Raw genomic sequence first — 19,888 nt, 5'->3', positions numbered from 1 at the left:
GGGCCCGCGGGGCGGCGGCAGCCGCGGCCCGCCCGGCGCTGCGGGGCCGGCCAGGGGCGGGCGGCCTCTCTCCTCCGGGGGGCCGGGCCGGGCGCCAGCCGTGCGGGGCCCCGCCTCGTCGCGGGCGGTGGAGGCGCAGGCGCGGCGGCGGCGGCTGCGGCAGAGCCAGGAGCCGGCGGCGGGGCCGGGCGGGCGGCGGCGGCGGGATGGCGGCGCCGCTGAGCGATGGGGAGCGGCGGAAGCAGATCAGCGTGCGGGGGATCGCGGGGCTGGGGGACGTGGCGGAGGTGCGCAAGAGCTTCAACCGCCACCTCCACTTCACCCTCGTCAAGGACCGCAACGTCGCCACCCCCCGCGACTACTACTTCGCGCTGGCCCACACGGTGCGCGACCACCTGGTGGGGCGCTGGATCCGCACCCAGCAGCACTACTACGAGCGGGACCCCAAGGTGAGCCCCACCGCGGCGGGGGGAAGCCGGGCCGCGGCCGCCCGGGGACGGGGACGGGGCCACCGGCGGATGCGCCTGCCCCGCCAGCCCCGCCAGTGGCCATCCCCACGGCCGTGTCCCTCGTGCGCCTCGCCACAGCTTTTTCCCCGTGGGCATCGCCGCGGCCGTGTCCCTCGCACGCACCCTTGCCGTGGCTGCGTCCCCGGGGGCATCACCGTGGCCGTGAACCTTGTGTGCACCGTGCCGTGACCCTCGCACACCTCGCCGTGGCTGTGTCCCTGTGAGCCTTGCCCCAGCCGTGCCCCTTGCACACGTTTTGCCATAGCCGTGTCCCCGTGGGCATCACCATGGCAGCGTCCCTCACGCCGTTCGCTGTGGCTGCGTCCCCACAAGCATCTGTGCAGCCCCGTCCGTTTGAGCCATGCTGCAGCCATGTCACCCACCCCTCAGGCATCCCCACGACCGTGAACCCCGGCATCGACCGTGAACCCCAGCATGGTGTCGCCGCCACGTCCCTGGTGGTCCCTCCGAGTGTGTCCTCACACGGGCCTTGCTGCTGCCAGCTCCTCTGCGTGCCTCACCACGGCCATGTCCCCTGTGGGCATCGTCACCTCCATGTCTTGGCACATGCACCAGCACAGCCGTGGCCTGGCTTTGCTCCTGCAGAGGCCGCAGGCAGCTCAGAGCTGATCTGAGGTTGGAGAGGAGTTTCTTGCCTCGTGCAAAACAGGCAAGCTCTCCCCGGTCACCAAACCCCAGGTGGTTCCCAGGGGACTCATCCTGTTCCCTCTTCTCCTCCCTGCTTGTCAAGTCAGGACAGTGGTGCTGGAGGTGTTGGGGGCTGCAGGACATCATTCAGTCTTATCCTTTCGAATTAAGATCTGATCCAGCACTTAACTGGAGAGCCCCAGAGGGCAGGTGTGTACGAGAAAAGGCACATACCTTCCCAGCATGCAGGCAGCTGCCTCCCCGAGTCAGCTCTTTTCTTGGGGTTATGAATATTGCCTTGATGCAAGAAACAAACTGCACTTTCACGCTGGTATGGCTGCACGTGCCCTGGGAGTTAGGCTGGTGTGTGGAGCTCTCCTTTTTATCCTTAGTCATACAAATGCACTCTGATCCTTACTGCTGCACTAACAGAAAGGATTGTATGGATCCCATAAAGGCTAAAAAGAGCTTGGGGTGGGTTTGCTTACTGTCCTCTGCACTTAGATTCTCACTGGAAACACATCCTTGCAGGAAACCGAAAGGAGCAGAGTGTTCATACAACTGACCAATGTTTTCAGCCTTTCCTGTGAGCCCCAAGGAACAAATGGACCCTTTCAGACTCCCAGCAGAGGTGGCAGAGCAGGTGATCCTGCTGCTTAGCAGAGAAAGATCCTAGCTATGAAGGAAAGAGATCCAAGGGAAAGCACAATTTAAAGTCAGGCTATTGCTCTGTTAAAAATTCATGTTTATTTATAAAAAAATCTATAGCAATAAATCTGAGTGAGGGCAAAAGTTTGCACAGCCTGCTTCTCATCCTACAAACAGGCTTTCATTAGTATTTGTAGCACAGGCACAGCTCCTTTGAGACTTGGAAGGTCACCTCAGAGCAGCCTGTCTTGCACGGTTGTGCCAGGAACCCAGCCACCCATGGGACAGTTTATTTTGTTCAACAGGGTGAAATGTGTGCGTGAAAACTCGGTATTGGGGAGAACAGGAGGATCTGTGTGATAGGAGCTCTGGAAAATTGCTAGCAGGAAGGAGCCTGGCCCTGAGCCCAGCCGGCGTACGCAGGGTGGGGGGCTCACCTCCAGCTTTCAGCAGGCTCTGGATCAGCGTTGCCTCAGCATGTGAAAACTTTTAAAAGCATGGGAAAACTTTAAAAACCCAGCGTAAGCATCACTGCAGCTGAGTTTGACGGTGTATAAATATACCATTCAGCATCCAAGATAATTCTTGCCCTAAGTTAATTAGGGAAACACTTAACGGGCAACGAAATTTTTCTATAGAAGGCTGTTGGCAGGGAGGCGTGCGGCGGAGGGTTGGCTAGCATCCCGCGCAAGATCCTTCTGACAAACAAACTGCAGTGCGTGGTGTTCAGGAACAGGTGCCAAGAGCCGGTTTGGGAAGACATCTCTGCTCTGGAAAGAACTCTGGTCTGCTCTTAATTTTAAGTGATGTTGGTGAAAGCAAAGTACTGTGCTGTGTGTAAGTGTCTTGCTTTGCCTCCCCAGCGCATTTACTACCTGTCCCTGGAGTTCTATATGGGCCGCACTCTGCAGAACACCATGGTGAACCTGGGCCTGCAGAATGCCTGTGATGAAGCCATTTACCAGGTGATGTCTTGGGGGTACCGGGGTCCCACTGAGGAACTGGACAAACTTTTCCATGCAGAGGGCTGGGTTTTATTTCTCAGGGCTTCCCCCTAAGGATATGTTATTTTGACTAAACGAGGCAAGGCTTGGCTCTCTGTTAAGTGTTTTCATCCCCTAGAGAAGACCATGGCAGGACCCTGGGGTTCCTCGGGAGCTGGAGTATGGTTTTCTCAAACCACTGTTTTCCTGTAGTGGCTGGGAAAACCCAGAAGAGTATCCAGAAAGCAACACCCGGTATCCCAGAAGACTGGGGATTTCCAGGCTGCAAATAGCTTTTCATTACTAGGAGAGACAATGGCTCATCACAGGAGACGTAGTCTAATGGGGGAGGCTGGGCCAGAAGGGGAAACTGAAACACAAAACCCACCGAATTACAGTTCATACATGCAGGTACACAAGGCACCAAAGCAGCACTGCCAGATAAAAGTGAATCACTGGGAAGGAAGAAAGGGGGGGAAATTGTTTGCTTGAATTCAGATGTCATCGGCTGAGTTCACACTAGAGAAAACACAGCTGAGTATCACCAAGGCAATCACAAACGCAAGGCCATATTTACTTAGCTTGCAGCCACCTCTGCAGCAGAACAGTGACCTTCTTGACAGAGTGTGAATTTTGGGGCTTTCTTACCCAAAAGCTTTATTTCCTCTCGCCTCTTCCCCCCTTCCCCACTGGACTGATCCATGTTACACTTTCTAGCAGAATTTGGGCTCTGTTACTGTCTCTCCAAATGAGGTACTATGATTGCTAATGAAACAGCCTGGCAAGTATTTTCCCTGCCATGGGATGGGAAGGGATTTCCAGGGAGGGACCCGACATGTTATTGTGCCTCCGAGAGCAGGGTGGATTTTTTCGGGGAGGATTTTCAAGTCCCTTTTCAAGGCATTTTCCACATGCTATTTGGCCTGACATGCAAGCAGAGGCTTCTCTAACTGTAGCCTCTGACATGTGGAGCTCATCATGGCCAGTGGCCAGCTGGGATGGGAGGTCTTCTACCCAGCATGGGTCTGTTTCTGAGAGGACTGGCCTTGGTTTTTGTGACCCCATCACACTGTGCATGAGACCACTGAAGCGCTGGGAGAGCTGTTCGGGGAGCAGCCGTGGTGTCGGTCTGACTCCCCGCAAATCACTCCTGGCACCGAGGTGAGATACCGCTGCCCTGCGAGAGGCAGCATCTCTTGACTCCTCGAGAGTCCTTGCTGCTGGCACGCTTAGCCTTCATCTGGCAGCAGCCCCTGGGCTGGAAAAAAATCGCCCAAGAGATGCAGCAGAGGAGACAACCACTTCCAGCCACAGACTCCAGCCAAGGAGCTTGGTGGCAGGATGCAGGAAGGCACGGAGCGTAATGGTGAATGCTGCAGTAACCAGCTGCCAGCATGGTCATGCCCTTCCTCAAGGACCGGGCGGGCACAAGCAGAGGGGCAGTGTGCATACCCGGGCAGGACTTGGTGGCCCCTTGCATGCTGACTTGGCCGTTTGCCAGCCTGTCTCCAACGGCGAGTTCAGTGGAAGGGCCTCCTGGCATGAGGGCCTGCCAGGAGATGAGTGTTTTGTTTGAGGTCTCTAAGGAAACCTAGTTCATGGGAAAGCGACGTTTGATGATGGGCTAAATTTTTTCCAATTAATTGGGCTGCACAGGGACCAGAGGCTGATGAGATGCTTTGTGCGGAGGGGAGGGTGGGGACATGCAGAGACCCCCATGGGTTTAATTTCCCATGGTGTGGGTTGTTCTGGGATCTGTGTTTGCCCCTCTCAGAGAGCAGCCTCAGGGTGTGGGCTTCAGGTGGTGACATGTTCTGCTGTGGCTCTTTCCCCAATAGCTGGGTTTGGACTTGGAGGAGCTGGAAGAAATCGAAGAAGATGCTGGGCTGGGAAATGGAGGCCTGGGCCGCCTGGCAGGTAATACGGGGAGAGAGGAGCACCCTCCTTGCGCAGAGGGCACGGGGACCGAGGGTGGCCTGGCTGGAGGCTGTCATGCCCTCACCACCGGCACCGCAGTGGGACAGCATACAGACCTCAGCCCACATCTGCCCCACAGGCCTTCAGCAGCGTGGTACTCTTCTGCCTGCTCCTGACTGACCAGAAATGAGCCCTGTCCCCAGTGAGAGCACCCAGGAGATGTAGTTGTGTAGTCTGCAGCACAGCAGGTGGGGTTGCAGCTGAAAAAGGCTGTCTGGAGCCTTTCTCCTCACCTCCCTGTGAAATCTGTCACTTTTCAGAGGCACCCAAGCAGCTCTGCCGTAGGCAGACTGTTGGCTGCTATTTTAGTCTGCCTGTCCCATGGGAATGTGGAGATGAGAGCTCTCCAATGCAGAGGAAATGCCGGGGCTGATCTTTACCAGAGCTGCCCTGAACTGAGAGCTGGAAGGGTTTGATTTGAAAGCTATAATAGTGAAGTAGCTGGTGGTGCAGTGAGTCGGGGTTAGAAGCCCTGCTTTACGGGGCAGGCAGGCTTAGATCAAAGTGTGGGCACTTCGTGCAAGTTTAGAAGAGGCAACAAGGCTGGATTTGGGTTTTTGGTGACCTGTGTGACCTGTCCTTGTCACCAACAACTTTGGGGTGTTTGTTGTGGCTCGGCAGGACATGCGTGGGGTCCTGTTGCAGGCTGTCCCTTCTGCATGTGGATTTCCTCAGAGTTTGCAGCAATATTATTTGTGACAGCTGCTCACCCTCGTGCACAGCACACCATAGCAGGTGCAGTGAGCGAGGGTGAGGTTCTGTGCGGCATGACCATGCTCTGCTCTTCCAGCTTGCTTCCTGGACTCCATGGCCACGCTGGGGTTGGCAGCATATGGTTACGGCATCCGCTACGAGTTTGGTATCTTCAATCAGAAGATTGTCAACGGCTGGCAGGTACATCAGCAAACTCAAGTCACCCTTTCTGCTTCTGTTTTCTTGCTGTGGTGGCCACCTCTGCCTGTGGACAAGGCCCAGCCACACAAATGGCATTTCAGTGCCTTGAGCTGTTCATAAACAGGGCATCTGAATCCATCACCCGGTGCCAAACAGGCTTTCATGTCCTACCACGTGTGCTGACCCTAGGGTCTGACTGCCTGAGCAAAGAGAAGTGATGGGGGCGGTGGTGGGGGAGCGTGTGACAGGCGCTGACCCAGGGACACATGCAAACTCATCCATGCCAGTCACCAACCTGGCAAGATGGTGCTGGAGCTGAGCCCACAGGGCATGACTGGGACAAGAGGTCTCCCTGTCCAGGGCTCCATGGCACAGCAGCAACAACCTGAGAGTCCCATCCAGCCTGATGAGGAGTCGGGCTGAGGATGGAGATGTGGCTGAACACCTTATGAAGGGGTGTGGTACAGGATGAATTTGAACAAGTGCCTGGGGTGCTGCTGCTCCTGTGGGTTCCCTGGGAGACTGGCAGTGGGGGCTTGAACAGGGACTCCCCTGTAAGGTTTTGCAAGTGAAAATAGGCTAAAAACCTGCCCCAGCTGGGAGTTTTCCCTAGTGTATGTCTGGAAATGGTTTCCATTAGGAGACATGCCTTGCTTTTGAGCATAAAGGACCCTTTTTCCCCTTAAAATAGCTCTCCATAAGTCAGGGAAGATGAGAGGTTTGAAGGTTGGTTTTTCCTCCTTCCCTACAGAGGAGCTGCAATGCTAGGCCCTATAGATGGTGAAAACAAGGAAGAAAAGCATCCACTGTAATTGGCTTAATGTTACTTAAAAAAGAACAGGGGTGGTGGCAATGCAGGGCTGTGTGTGGGTCAGACCTGCCCCGCACCTGGCAGAAAAATGCCTGCCTCTCTCCTCTGGTTTCTGATGCATATCAGCCTTGGTAGCTTTGCTGAATTCACTTCGCTCCCATGGTGCTGTTACGAGCAGAGAGAAGAAATCCTCTCTGGCAGAGGTCAGAGTGGTTAGTGAGACCTGGGTTACTGGGGGTGGTTTGTGGCCAGGAACAGCACCAATGAGCTTCTAGGGAACCACACCCCACACATATCCCACTATTATGGTCAATCTGGATGTAAAGGCCTCAAGACAGACCGAGTGCAGCGGTCTGTGCAGTTTGGATGGTTTAAACCTGTACAGCTCTGCAAAGCCCATCGAGGCTGATTTATTTATACCAGCTGGGATGTAGTCATCCATGCTTTGAAAAGCTCAGCTGTCCTCTAGAGGCCTCTGCATATCCATTTTTAAAGCCAGCTTACCAAAGCTTTGTTTTTAAACTGGCCGCCTTTTGGAGAGCCTAGTTTAGCCTTTGCTTGGAGACACAAACCATCACTTGAACCCCGGTTGCCTCTTGCAGGTGGAGGAGGCCGATGACTGGCTACGCTATGGCAATCCCTGGGAGAAAGCTCGCCCAGAGTACATGCTCCCCGTGCACTTCTACGGCCGAGTGGATCACACTCCTGAGGGCGTGAAGTGGATCGACACCCAGGTACCAATATCTCCCTCAGTGCTGGGCTGAGGAGGATGGGCCAGGGTGGTGTGGAGGGGGAGTCTGTCCCTGGGCTGCCTGAGGTGGTCACATTTTGCTCCTCCCCCAGTCTGTCAAAACTCTCTCTGCTACCCTTCCAATTACAAAGGTGACTTTATTGGCTACAGCTGCAGCAGGATTTGAGGAAAAAGGGGGATGATACTCAGTTACAGCTGTAACTTCAGATCAGCTGAGGCCTCCTTCTCTACTGATCTCCAGTGTGAAGCCCCCACAGTCTTGCATGAATTTATGTTGGAGGAGGACTGTATCCCTGGAAGATGTGCTAGGCTCCTTCCACACTGCTCCTGACTACTGCTTACTCAATCCCAGTGGTTTTGCCATGGTTCTGGCACTGCTGCTGTGGGTGGAGATTCATCTTGTGGGGTGGCCATGGAGCAGTCCCATGGGTGTTTAACTCTGATGATCAGAGCAAGTTCCTCTTTCCCAGACCAGTCTGATGGGTAGAGTGCTGTCAGGGGAGGCTGGAGGAATGGTTTCAAGTCTCCAGTCTGCCTGGAGGCCTTGTTTTGTGGCATCGTGGAGAGAAAATGTACTTCAGCCTCCCACAGTTGGAGAAGTAATGGTGTGCTTCAGGTGCATGTGCCTGCTCTGAGCACAGGCTTCTGCATTCCAGTCTTAGAGCTGAGGAGGGCAAGCTTTAAAGAGGCACAGATTTATTAAGAGGATTGAAGATGTTTCAGCCTCTGTCTAAGTACTGCCCAGAATGGAGGAAGGAAGGACTATGAATTTCTCGGGGATTCAGGGACATAGCCTTGTTCCCATGACGTTCCAGGGTCTCTCAGCCTGATGAGCCAGCTCTGTCCATCTGAGGTGCTGTGCAGTCATAAAGCCAAGCCATTCTCTTCAGCGCCAAGAGCCGAAGCTCAGTTGCAGGGTCACCTGGGCCCACTCGGAGGAGAAATAAACCAGGTCCTTTTCCAGGGACCCTGTTTGTCGAAGGCTGTGCAGTGACCTAGGCCATCCCCAGGACACACACAGTGCAGGGGTTCAACACCACAGCCCCATGAACAGCATGGAGGCACCATGCCAGAGCTCTCTGGCGAAGCAGACTTCCACTTGGGGAGTGCCATTGCCTTTCTCTGTGCTCTTCTTCTGATCCCAGTGGTAGTCTGGGGTTTCAGGGATCCCAAGCAGTGCAGTGGAAACACTGCTTCCTACAAGGAGGTGAATTTTCAGTGCCATTAAGGTAACAAGTTGGAAAGGCTCAAAAAAGCTGAAGACATAGTCTCTAAATATAGCATCGCTCAGTCCATGTGATGCGTGCACCAGTCCCGTGGCTCAGGCAGGGCAGGCTTTCTGCCTGCTTCCATGTTCGGAGCTGGTACTAGTAGCTTTGAGAGCCTGAGCTCTTGCTGATTCTCCCCAGATGGGAGGTGCTGCTGATGCCAGCAAAAAGAGGCTGTTCAGGGCCAACATGCTGATCTGCCTGGGTTTTCCCTGCCCTGTGAGCACAGCACCGTCATTTGTCTGCTGCCTCTCACATCTTTGCTTGGGGACAGCCCCTGGCTGCTGGGCTGTCATGCCACTACACACTGACTTGTTCAGGAGGATGCTGGTTCCTTTTGCCAGTGTCAGAGAGGTGGCCCAGGCTCCGTGCTGCAGGATCGGGGCCTTGTTCTGCAAGCATTGTTCAGCTCTGCTGGCATAAGCCGTCTTTGCTCCAGGCTGAGGTTGGGGTGCCTTGCCTCTGCTTAGCAGGTCTGGAGGCACACAGATGTTGGCACAGCAGTGAGCTGGAGCACACATGCTTGGAAACACAACCATGCTTTGCCTGGCTAGTGTAATCTGAGCTAGGAGTGGTGTTAATCCCTGTAGCCACGTGTGCAGCATCCTGATGCTTAAGCATCATCCATAGACTACCCTAATAGTTTTGCACTCATGTTCAGTTCAGGTGCTGGAGATCGCAGTGGATTTACTCGTGCAGCTTCAACAACCCTTGAAAATTGGGTGAATTTCTCTGGGAATGGTGCTGTGGTGGTAGGGTTTGGTCCTGGCAGGCTGTAGAAGGCTAACAGGCAGGATTCAGGCTGTGGAGTTTATCCCAGATGGAAAGACAAAAGTCCCAGATGCCCTGGCCCTACCCCAGCACAGACAGAATTGCAGTGACCAGCTGAAGATGCTTGCAGTACTCTGGTGAAGAACTAATAGGTATGCCAGTTGGTATAGGAAGGTCAGCAGGTTGCTTGCAACTCTCTTTTGCATTTCATTGATGGGCCTGTAGCTCCAGTTTGTCAGTAAAAATCCAGACAGCTCTGCTTCTCCTATTAACGCTTTGCCAGGGGGTGCTGGAAGTGCCTGTGATAGCAGGGAAGTCTGTGAAGTTCAGCAGGTGTGTTTTAGTGGGGTGAGATTCTTACCACAGCCCAGAGTTGTCTGTGTCCTCTGGTTTCTTCCTTCAGAGCTTTCATCCACTTTCCCACCTTCTTTGAGGCCGTTGTGCTGCTAATCAGAGGGGAATACTGTCCTTTTGCAGGTTGTCCTTGCTATGCCTTACGACACGCCAGTGCCGGGATACAAGAACAACACTGTAAACACCATGAGGCTGTGGTCTGCGAAAGCGCCCAATGACTTCAACCTCCAAGAGTGTAAGTGCCATCCCTTCACTGCCTCTCTTCTGGCCGGGCTGGGACATGGTTGTTCCTGTGTGCATAGCACCTGGCACAGCACCCCCCATCTGCTCTGCTTCACCCGTATCTCTTGGCTTCTTCGAAAGCACAGTGCTGTGTGTGCTTCCGCAGATCACGCTACCTTCAACCGCTTCCAGAGCCCTCGTGCACCAGGACACCCATCCATCCTCCTTCCATCCCTATCATGCTTATGCTCTCAAAACCTGCCCTGTGCCTTCCCCAAGTGGTAGACAACTTGCCACTGCGTTCCCCACATCACCAAATAAGCTGCAAACCCACACATGCCACAGAGGGTCGTTTCTGTGCAGCAGCATCCCTTAGTGCTGAAGGAAGAGACCAGCAACCTTACTGTTGGTTTCCTTTGGGTCTACATGTGGCCTCTTTAGTGCATTTTTGAGGCTCTAATTGTAGCACTGGAGAGCAGATACAGGGCAACTAACAGACCAAATAGTGCTAGGCTGTTAGAGAAATGGAAGGTTTTGGACTAGACTGATTTTATTCTTCCACACTGGCAAGCACAGAGATGTGTGTGTCCAAGTAGCCCTGCCAGAACTCATGTGGGGCAAGGGGTGATGGCTCTTGAGTCTTCATAAGTCTCCTCAGTTCTTGACTGGCAGCTACAAGTTGGGTTTCAGATGAGCCTTCTGTATCCTTCAGGAATTGAGTGTGATTGCAGTCTTTGTGCTTCTTTGCCCTGCCCCATTTCTCCTTAGTCCTTAAACAAGATGGCTGGTCACTCCTTTTTTTTTTTGGCTTCTCGGGCTGCTATGTGTCTTCAGTTTCTGTCTGTCCTTCCTGATACGTGTGTCCTGAGAATTTGCATAGAGATGTGCCTTTCTCTTATTCCATCTCCTCCTGTCTCTCTGGTGCCTTTCACACATGTACGTTCCCATTCATATTTCAATAATACCAGCCTGAATGTTCCTGTTACAAATCTCTCTATGAGAGAAAAGGCAAGAGCACAGTGTCAAGGACCTGCCTGAATCTCTATAGCTGCTGCAGTGCTGTGTGTATTTCTCTCTTGCTGCAGTCAATGTGGGTGACTACATCGAGGCAGTGTTGGACAGAAACCTGGCAGAAAACATATCCCGAGTCCTGTACCCAAATGACAACGTGAGTGACTCTTGTCTCTCTTCCCTGCTGCTCAGGACCATTCTCCCTGTAGTTGTATCGCCTTGTTTGCAAGCACTGGAAGGTCATGGCCACCTGATGTTTATTGTTCTGGTTTGAGGATTTTTAATGCAATAGGTTGGCCCTGTAATTCTCAGTGAACAGATACAGCTCTGGTGATTCCAGAGAGTGTCTGCTGACTGATGGCAGCTGAGCGTCTGGCCCATACTATACAGCTGCTCTGTTCCCTGCTGTAAGGAGGGGAAGACATATTACTCCTTCAGATTCAAGGCAGTTGCCAATTTACGTGGCTACCCTTTGCAAAAGTAAGTTGTCATGAGGAGGAACTCATTTCCATCCCCAGTTCACAGGATTTCTCACTGCAGGGACTGTCCCAGGCCATGCACTCACTGAGCACCAGCTCCAAAAGGGAAGAGCCCTCACTATCTAGTCATGGATTAGATCCTGTGCTGGAAGAGCTCATCTCCTGCACTTTACCCCCACCCTGTCATTCCTGCTGGCATTTTAAAATAGACCAGCCTGAAGTGTAGTATGCATGGAAGGCAGCTAAGTGTATCCAGAGACTCCTGACTATTGCAGGGAGTCCAAAATCCTTGGTCCAAAAACCCTGCAGAGGGTCTTGCAATGAGGGAGGGAGCTGGCGCCTGCTCTGTAGGAGTAGCATGGATATGGCAGGTTCTGTTGCTCTCTGGAGGCAGCTGTTTGGGATGCCAAGCCCCTCGTCAGTCCCTACAGCTGCTGCCCTGTCAGAGGCAGAGTGAGAAGCATCCCCATTTACCCTGATGAGGTGCTGAGCCTGTGAGGCCTGTTGGGAAGCCCATTGGAGTGGATAGGAGCATCTCCAGGGGTTTGGCTGCTAACTGGGGATGGCAGCTGCAGCACTAACGGCTGTGGACCCCTACTTGCAGTTCTTTGAAGGCAAGGAGCTGCGGCTGAAACAGGAATACTTTGTGGTGGCTGCTACCCTTCAAGACATCATCCGCCGCTTTAAGTCCTCCAAGTTTGGCTGTCGAGACCCTGTGAGAACATGCTTTGAAACCTTCCCAGACAAGGTGAGTTTGTGGGCAGAGAGCGTCTGGGGGCATTTCAGCCAGACCTGCCTATCATGAGGGAGCAGGATGCTCAGGATCAAGTAGGGTCACTTATACAAGGACCCTGGCAATTTGTGTTGGAAAACAGATGATCTCTGGGCCTTTTTTCCCAGGAAAAAATTTGTAATGTGGAGCAAAACTTGCAAAGGTTGAATAGCTCTGTTCTGTGAGCTCTCTGTTTCTGAGGTGTGTGCCATGAGAAGCAGCTTGGGGCTGACCCTCACCCCAACGCCGTGCATGCAGGACACTTGTCACAGTACTATCACTGCCAGATCTGAGCCAGCAAGTCTGTGTTGCAGGTGGCTATTCAGCTAAATGACACCCACCCTGCCCTGTCCATCCCAGAGCTCATGCGGATCCTGGTGGATGTGGAGAAAGTGGATTGGGACAAGGTAAGCAGAGCTGGAAAGGCCATGCCAAACCTTTCAGGGGAAAGAGCTTCTGTTCTGTCCTCACACGGGGTTTTCTTTCCCCTCCTGTTCTGGGCACACACACGTTAACCTGCTGTCTGTAATGCAGGCCTGGGAAATCACGAAACGGACCTGCGCCTACACCAACCACACCGTGCTTCCTGAAGCCCTGGAGCGCTGGCCAGTCTCCATGTTTGAAAAGCTGCTGCCACGTCACCTAGAGATCATTTACGCCCTCAACCAAATGCATCTGGATGTAAGAGACCAGGCTGGTCACAGGCTGTGGGAACTCAGGGGGGGCTTGATCTGGCTGCCTTTAGGACGGGAATGTTCCCAGGTCCTGTGGCTGGGACGCTAATGTTCCTCTTTCTGCCTGCCTGCAGCGGGTGGCAGCTCTCTACCCAGGGGACATTGACCGTCTCCGGAGGATGTCCGTGATCGAGGAGGGAGACTGCAAACGTATTAACATGGCACACCTCTGTGTGATTGGCTCCCATGCGGTCAACGGTGTGGCCCGCATCCACTCTGACATTGTGAAGAACTCAGTGTGAGTTGGGGGACACCTGAGGCACATGACCTCCCACTCACTGGGCTTTGCCTGTAAGCCCAGGGGGCTACCTGGGGCGGTCACACACCAAGGTCTGCTTTGGTTGGCCTGCTGGGCATGACGGGCTGGGGAGACTGTCCCGTTCACATGCATGCAAGGTCTAACTCGTCTCCCTTGGGAGCTTGGTGAAACCCTCAGCATTGCAGCTGAGGAAGGGGGTGAGAGTTGGCACCGAGTTCACACTTGTTATGGGGAGATCTGCAGAGGCTGCCCTCAGTCAGGAGCACGTACAGTGGGGGCCAGGCTGAAATTCTGGGTGGTGGTGGGTGGTTCAGAACTCCCTGGTGTTCCAGGTTCAAGGATTTCTATGAGCTGGAGCCGGAGAAGTTTCAGAACAAGACAAATGGGATCACGCCGAGGCGCTGGCTCCTGCTGTGCAACCCAGGACTCGCCGACATTATTGCTGAGGTGAGTGGCAAACATCTGAAGTGAGGGGCTGCGGGTGATCTCTTTGCTTCTGATCACGTCTTCGTGTGGTCTGATCAGACCTGAGGCAAACACCTGTCGGGTGTGAGTGAGGACAGCCTGGGAGGAGCACGCCTGTTGCATGTGGAGGTGTGAGATTGGCTGGGCCTTAAAGTTGGCGATGAAGAGTTGGTCAAAAAAGTTGCAGAAATTTGAATCTGGTGGCTGCTACCCTTCAAGACATCATCTGCCGCTTTAAGTTCTCCAGTGGCTACACACAACCTGTCGGGCAGTGCCATGGTGTGGGAAAGGGCACAAAGGAGCCTCCTTGTAGCTCCAGCCCCAGTTCTGTCTCATTTGTTTATCAGGCCCTTTAGCACAGGTTTTTGCTTCACACTGCAACATGCCATAGCTGAGTAACTTCCTGCAATTACGTGTATCTTTATGTCCTGCCCATCAGCTTCTTCAGCTGCCAGGAGGCCTTGGTACACATGCACCCATCCTCCCTCTAAAGCTCCTTGAAAGACAGGGATTTGCTTGGGTTTTTGCAAATGCTCTGTTTCCCCTGTACCTTGGGCTCCCAGATGACACAGAGAAGTAACCTTACTATAAGAAACTGTGCCCCTTTTCCTGGCCAGAGTGCCTGTTCCAGTTCCCAGCAGGACCGTGGCATCTCTGTTGGGGAAGTGCAGTTGTGGATTGGGTGAGGTGTCTCACAGGTGGGACATCCCTCTCTTGGTTTGTTCTTTTAGAAAATTGGGGAAGGCTTTATCACAGATCTGAGCCAGCTGAAAAAGCTACTGGATTTCATCAACAACGAGACTTTTATCAGAGATGTGGCAAAAGTCAAACAGGTAATGTGCACTGGAGGTGGGGTGGGGGGAAGAAGGCTAAAGGCACCATGCTCCCAGGAATGTCCCAGCAGCAAATGCTCACTTCTGAACACAAGGTCTGGGAACCCATGCCTATTCCTCATCAGATTTTCTTGCCAGGAGAACAAGCTGAAGTTCGCAGCCTACTTGGAGGAGCAGTACAAGGTCAAGATCAACCCTTCGTCCATGTTTGATGTTCAGGTCAAGCGAATCCATGAGTACAAGCGGCAACTGCTGAACTGCCTGCACGCTATCACCCTCTACAACCGTAAGTCCTGCTTGGGCTGGTAGGCAAGGGGTGTCCCTCCCCACCTCACTGCCAGGGTTCCCATGTAGAAGCATGCCAGCTGGTGGCCAAGGACTCCTGAGATGAGCTCTCCCTTCTGGCATGAGGGGCTTCTCTCCAGGAAGGAAGACAAGAGTGTTGGAAGGGTCATACAGAGCTCTTGAGGAAAAGCTTACAGCCTGGGGCCCAGGTACCCTCCCCCCCCCTCCCCAACTTGAACTGCAGGTGTTTGTTAGAACTGACCTGGTACTAGTTAAAACCCCACTCCCCAAGGTATGCTTCAGGCCCCTGCCCATTCCTGAAGGGAGGCAAGTCATTAGAGCTTTGCACGGTGCTGGTTTGAGTAGTTCTCTGAGGGCTTTGCAGCCCATTTTCACCCAGCACAGCTCCAGCAGATGTCCGGTTGGGCTTCAGGGTCCTGCAGGTTTGCTGGGTCCATGTGACATGGGCTAGGATCCCAGCCCACCTCTGATGCATGCAATAAACTCTAGTCTAGTTTATTTTCACTTCAGTTGTGTTATGCCCTGCTCTTTCAGGCATCAGAAGTGATCCGTCCAAATCCTTTGTGCCCAGGACAATTATGATTGGAGGCAAGGTAATGTGGATTCCAGACTTGGTGCATGCATGGCTCAGTGGGGATGTGGGGAAGGTGCTGTCCCCCTACTTAGGGGTTAGGGTAGGGTTTAGGGGTTAGGTGGCTAGGGTTAGGGGATTAGGGTTAAGGTTAGGGTTGGGGTTAGGATTAGGGCTAACCTACAGCATGCTGGCAGGCTCTTTAGGAAACACATTCATGGACTAATCAGACTGAACAAGGCCCCATCACTCTTTCCCAGTGGCTCAGGACATCTCGCAGTAGGGTGTTTTTGCTGATCCATGTGAATGGCAGAGTAGAGGCTCAGACTTTCCCCAGGGTGAGGACCCACACTGACACCCGTCATGCTCTGCCTTCCTTTAAAGTCTTCACCCTTTCTGGGGTGCTTTTCTTCAGGCAGCCCCTGGCTACCACATGGCCAAGATGATCATCAAACTCATCACATCCATCGGTGAGGTCATCAACAACGATCCCTATGTGGGGGACAGGCTCAAGGTCATCTTTCTGGAGAACTATCGGGTATCCTTGGCTGAGAAGGGTACGTCTTGTCTTGTCTAAGCACACATCAGGAGCTGGGCACATCCCAGCTGAGTCCAGAAACTTGCTGGCCCGAGAGACTGTCATGGCAGGTCACCTGGTGCTCCCTTAGGAAGTGCCTGAGGGTTCCACACAGGGTGGAAAGCCAGCTTCATGCAGGAGTGATAGCAGCTGCATGGGGTCGTAGCAGGGCTGAGCTTGGCTCTGGCCCCAGAGCTGTGCTGTTTGGGCTGAGGTTGAGGTCAGCAGGGCCACTAGGAGATGCCCAGGGTTGTTTTGCTGTCTTGGGCCCAGTTCAGGGGGAGCTGCAGTGTGCCAAGGATTAACTCTGATCTCTCTTGCACCTGGCAGTGATTCCAGCAGCAGATCTCTCCCAGCAGATCTCCACAGCTGGCACAGAGGCCTCGGGTACTGGCAACATGAAGTTCATGGTGAATGGGGCCCTCACCATTGGTACCATGGATGGGGCCAATGTGGAGATGGCTGAGGAAGCAAATGAAGAAAACCTCTTCATCTTTGGCATGCGGGTGGAGGACGTGGAGGCCCTGGATCGCCAGGGGTGGGTGCTGGGGAGAGCCAAGTGTGTGCCAGGGCTTGTCAGAGGGGGATGCCGGTCCCAGCTCTGGCAGGGGGAGAGCTGTGATCTCTGAGAAGGACACCTTCCTCCCTGGGTAGCTCTGGAGCAGGAAAAAGTTTGTGGCTGGAGGCAGCCTCCATGCTGGGCTGGTCAGTGGGTGGTCCATCAGGGGCATGGCCCAGGAGCCCAGTGGATGTGGATGGGATGTGAGCCTGGGCACAGAGTGTTTCAGGCACCAGAACTGGTCTCAGAGCCACTATCAGGGTGCTCTGGTGGCCACAGCCCCAAGAACAAGGCCCCTCACTTAGGAGCCACATGACATCCTTGCCTGCCCTCCTTGCCCCAGACACATCAGATCCTGCTCTCTGGGTACTGGCCCCCAGGGGAGAGGGTCAGTCCCTAGAGCCTGTCTTTGCTGGGCACAGGTATAACGCACAGGAGTACTACGAGCGCCTGCCTGAGCTGCGACAGGCTGTTGACCAGATCAGCAGCGGTTTTTTCTCCCCTCGAGACCCTGGTTGCTTCAGGGATGTGGTGAACATGCTCATGTACCACGACAGGTGAGACCTGGCAAGGATCCCCTTTGGTGGGCTGCTCTTGGCCTGCCCAGGCCTCGTTCCCAGCTGGCCTGGGTCCCCTGGTGCAGGGTCCAAGCCCTGCCTGCCTGCAGGAAGATGTCTGGGGTCCCTGCCAGGCAGGTACCCTAGAGCGGGCAAACCCCAGCCTTACTCTGCTTTCGGTTTCAGGTTTAAGGTGTTTGCTGACTATGAGGCCTACATTAAATGCCAAGGGGAAGTGGACCAGCTGTTCATGGTAAGAGCTGCCTGCTAGTAAGGGGGAGGGATGAGCAGGGAGACGAGGGGGAGCCAGGGCGAGCGTGTGCCTGTGGAGCCCTTCTTAGAGACACCAGTGGGTACAGGGCAGGGTGAGGCAGGTTTTGATGCTTCAGCAGCCCCACACCATGATCTTTAAACCAGCCAGGTGTGCACAGCCAGTGCCCTGCAAGGCTGCAAGCCAGGCGAGGGACTGAGTGTTGACACTGCTTCTCCTCTTCCCAGAACCCCCGAGAGTGGACTAAGAAAGTCATCAGGAACATTGCATGCTCTGGCAAGTTCTCCAGTGACAGGACCATCATGGAGTACGCCCAGGAGATCTGGGGTGTGGAACCATCTGCCACAAAAATCCCCCCACCCAACCTCCCCCGGGATTGATGCAACCACAGAGAGAAGGAAGAGGGATGGGCTCCCGGCCCAGGAGACCTCACCTGCATTTAAATCACCACTGGTCAGATAGGCTCAGCCCTGCCAAAACAAGGCCTTTCCCACAGGGGGGTTAGAATGATGCTCTGAGGAGGAGCCCTGACTGAGGAACAGGAGCTGGGGGAAAGGAGAAAGGACCCTGTGTTTGTACCCATATATCCAGCCTGCATGTGCTGCATAAAGCTTTTAGTGAGATGACCACAGATAAGTCTTCCACAGCCATGTTCCATGCTTAACAAGGGCTTTCCAACTAACTCCTCCCCTTTCCCCCTGCATGCAGCCTGGCCTGGCCTCCCTGACTCTGCCCCAGAAGCAGGTTTAGCCAACAGTGTCTTGCATCCTCCTCCTGTGGGTCTGCCAGCCCCAAAGCTAGGGGACAGAGAGGCCCCTCTAGTCACCCCCTTCCCCATAACACCCAGCAAAGCTGGGGCTGGCTGTAAAACAGCTGGTCCCAGTGCAGGCACGAATGTCAAACGCCATGTGCCAGAAGGAGGAGAGAGGACCTAGGATCAGCAGCTTCCTTGCCACAGAGCTTGCCATAAGTTCCTCTCACACCTCTTTGTTAAACTAGAATCCAAGTAACAAAGCCTCTCCAGGGATTTTTAGCCTCCGTGCCTGCTTAGAGAGGGCTCTACCTGCCACTTGCAGCTGGGTGGCTGACCCTGCTGGGCCCGTGAGCCCTAAGCAGGCCCTTGGCTCTCCAGGCACAGCTGGGGGTGAATGTGGATCACGTCTCTTGCATCCCTCCACAGCTGGGTCATGCTGCTCCATGTGTCCCTCCCAGTGCTGGGGTCTGAGTTTAACACCCCTAGAGCTGTGTAGTGCACCAGTACTCCCCTGTGTGACATCAACTCATTAAAACAACCAGAACACTTGCTGGTTTGACTTCAGGCTCACTTGTGACTACACTACAGTTGTGGATTCAGGTTGCAACAAGCTGGCCTTCGCCAGCTGTGGCTTCATGGGATGTGGTCCCCTGCAGCTGGCATGGTGCATCATGCCCACAGCAGTGAGGTCAGTCTTCTAGTGCAGGGGGTGGACAGGAGGGAGCTGGTACCAGAGGCTTCAGGACAGAGCCTGCAGCCCTGGAGTGTTGACTATATGCACTGGGGTGGGAGTTACAGTGCTGGGTTTGCCCTCCAAATGGCACACAGGGCTTCTACACTAGAAATCCCATGGGCAGCTCCCATTTCCCCCATCCTCAGTGGGGACGCAGACCCTCAGCTGCAGCCAGACTACAGGCACAGACCCACTGGACTCCAGCAGAGCAACTGGCCCAGAGCTGGCAGCAGCCACAAAGACCTGCCCAGTCCCAGCCCCAAGCTCATCTCCCATGCACAACCATACTGCAGCCCTGCCACACACCCTTCTACCCAAATGGAGAAAAAGTCCCCAAAACTGCCAGGTAAAACAGGTGAAGCTGAAGTGATCTGCAGTCAATGCCTTTATTAAAACTACACCACTTTCAGATAAACATTTCGGTTTAAATTTCCAAGCATATCACTGGCCTTCTACTGGGAATGGCAGTGTTGGGATCACCAACACTAGCAGTTCACGTGCTGGGCCCTCAGCTCCATCACACAGAAAGCAGCCAGCCAGCCTCCGGCTCAGGCTGTGTTTTGCCCCAAGCCAGCTGCCAGCAGCAGCATTAGCTGGAATGTGTACATCACTCTCCAGAGCCAAGTAAGTGTTTCTCTTCTGTCAGTGCAATAAATACGAGCGCGTCAAACATAATTTAAGTGGCACAGTTAGCTTATGAGTATCATGGGTCAGAAACCTCAGGGACAACCACACTACGGCAGAAGAATCTCAGTACAAGAACAAGCTATTGTCTGCTTTGCAACTAGTATGAGCCTGCAGATATAACTTGGATGCATGCTGAGCAGTTTATACTATGCTGTACACCCCTGAACAGACCCTTCGGGCAGCACAACTGAGCACTAGTGACTAAACCTACAGCACCGGGTATTGTCTATATAGACTGACAGGGGGCAGGGCTGGCTCCCCAACCAGACACCAGAGTCAGCATATGACCCTCTCAGTGCAGAGCTCATCAGTGGCATAAACCAGCCCCTTTTCTAGCCCCAAGCAGGGCAAGGACATTCCCAGAACCTCTCTCCGTGGGAGAGGCTCATTCCCACTTCTGCTCCCTGGAAAACATGCTCGGACCACGGCTGTGAGATGGGCTGAGAAGTGCTACTGGAAGTGCCTGGGATGCCCAGAACACAGA

General features: G+C 54.1%; 1 protein-coding gene across 3 annotated transcripts; it reads left to right on the top strand.

The window, feature by feature from the left end:
* Window positions 1-149: 149 nt before the first annotated feature.
* PYGB (glycogen phosphorylase B) lies at window positions 150-18,533 on the top strand. Of its 3 annotated transcripts, XM_074900277.1 has the most exons (20): window positions 150-449; window positions 2,669-2,770; window positions 4,627-4,705; window positions 5,556-5,659; window positions 7,073-7,204; window positions 9,738-9,849; window positions 10,922-11,004; window positions 11,931-12,074; window positions 12,413-12,505; window positions 12,633-12,779; window positions 12,907-13,070; window positions 13,424-13,538; window positions 14,288-14,389; window positions 14,528-14,675; window positions 15,230-15,288; window positions 15,682-15,823; window positions 16,174-16,381; window positions 16,825-16,959; window positions 17,146-17,212; window positions 17,458-18,533. In XM_074900277.1, exons 1-20 carry the CDS (start codon window positions 207-209, stop codon window positions 17,608-17,610), a joined length of 2,532 nt encoding a protein of 843 aa, XP_074756378.1. In that variant the 5' UTR covers window positions 150-206; the 3' UTR covers window positions 17,611-18,533. The 3 variants fall into 3 exon arrangements, with proteins under 3 accessions (XP_074756378.1, XP_074756467.1, XP_074756554.1); XM_074900366.1 differs by lacking the exon at window positions 2,669-2,770; XM_074900453.1 differs by lacking the exons at window positions 2,669-2,770; window positions 4,627-4,705 and having other exon boundaries at window positions 5,639-5,659.
* Window positions 18,534-19,888: the final 1,355 nt, after the last annotated feature.

Source organism: Athene noctua, chromosome 1 (genome assembly GCF_965140245.1).
Source record: "Athene noctua chromosome 1, bAthNoc1.hap1.1, whole genome shotgun sequence".
Classification (NCBI taxonomy): domain Eukaryota; kingdom Metazoa; phylum Chordata; class Aves; order Strigiformes; family Strigidae; genus Athene; species Athene noctua.
Note: the sequence above shows the minus strand (reverse complement) of the source record. Positions and strands in the feature narration are given on the sequence as shown.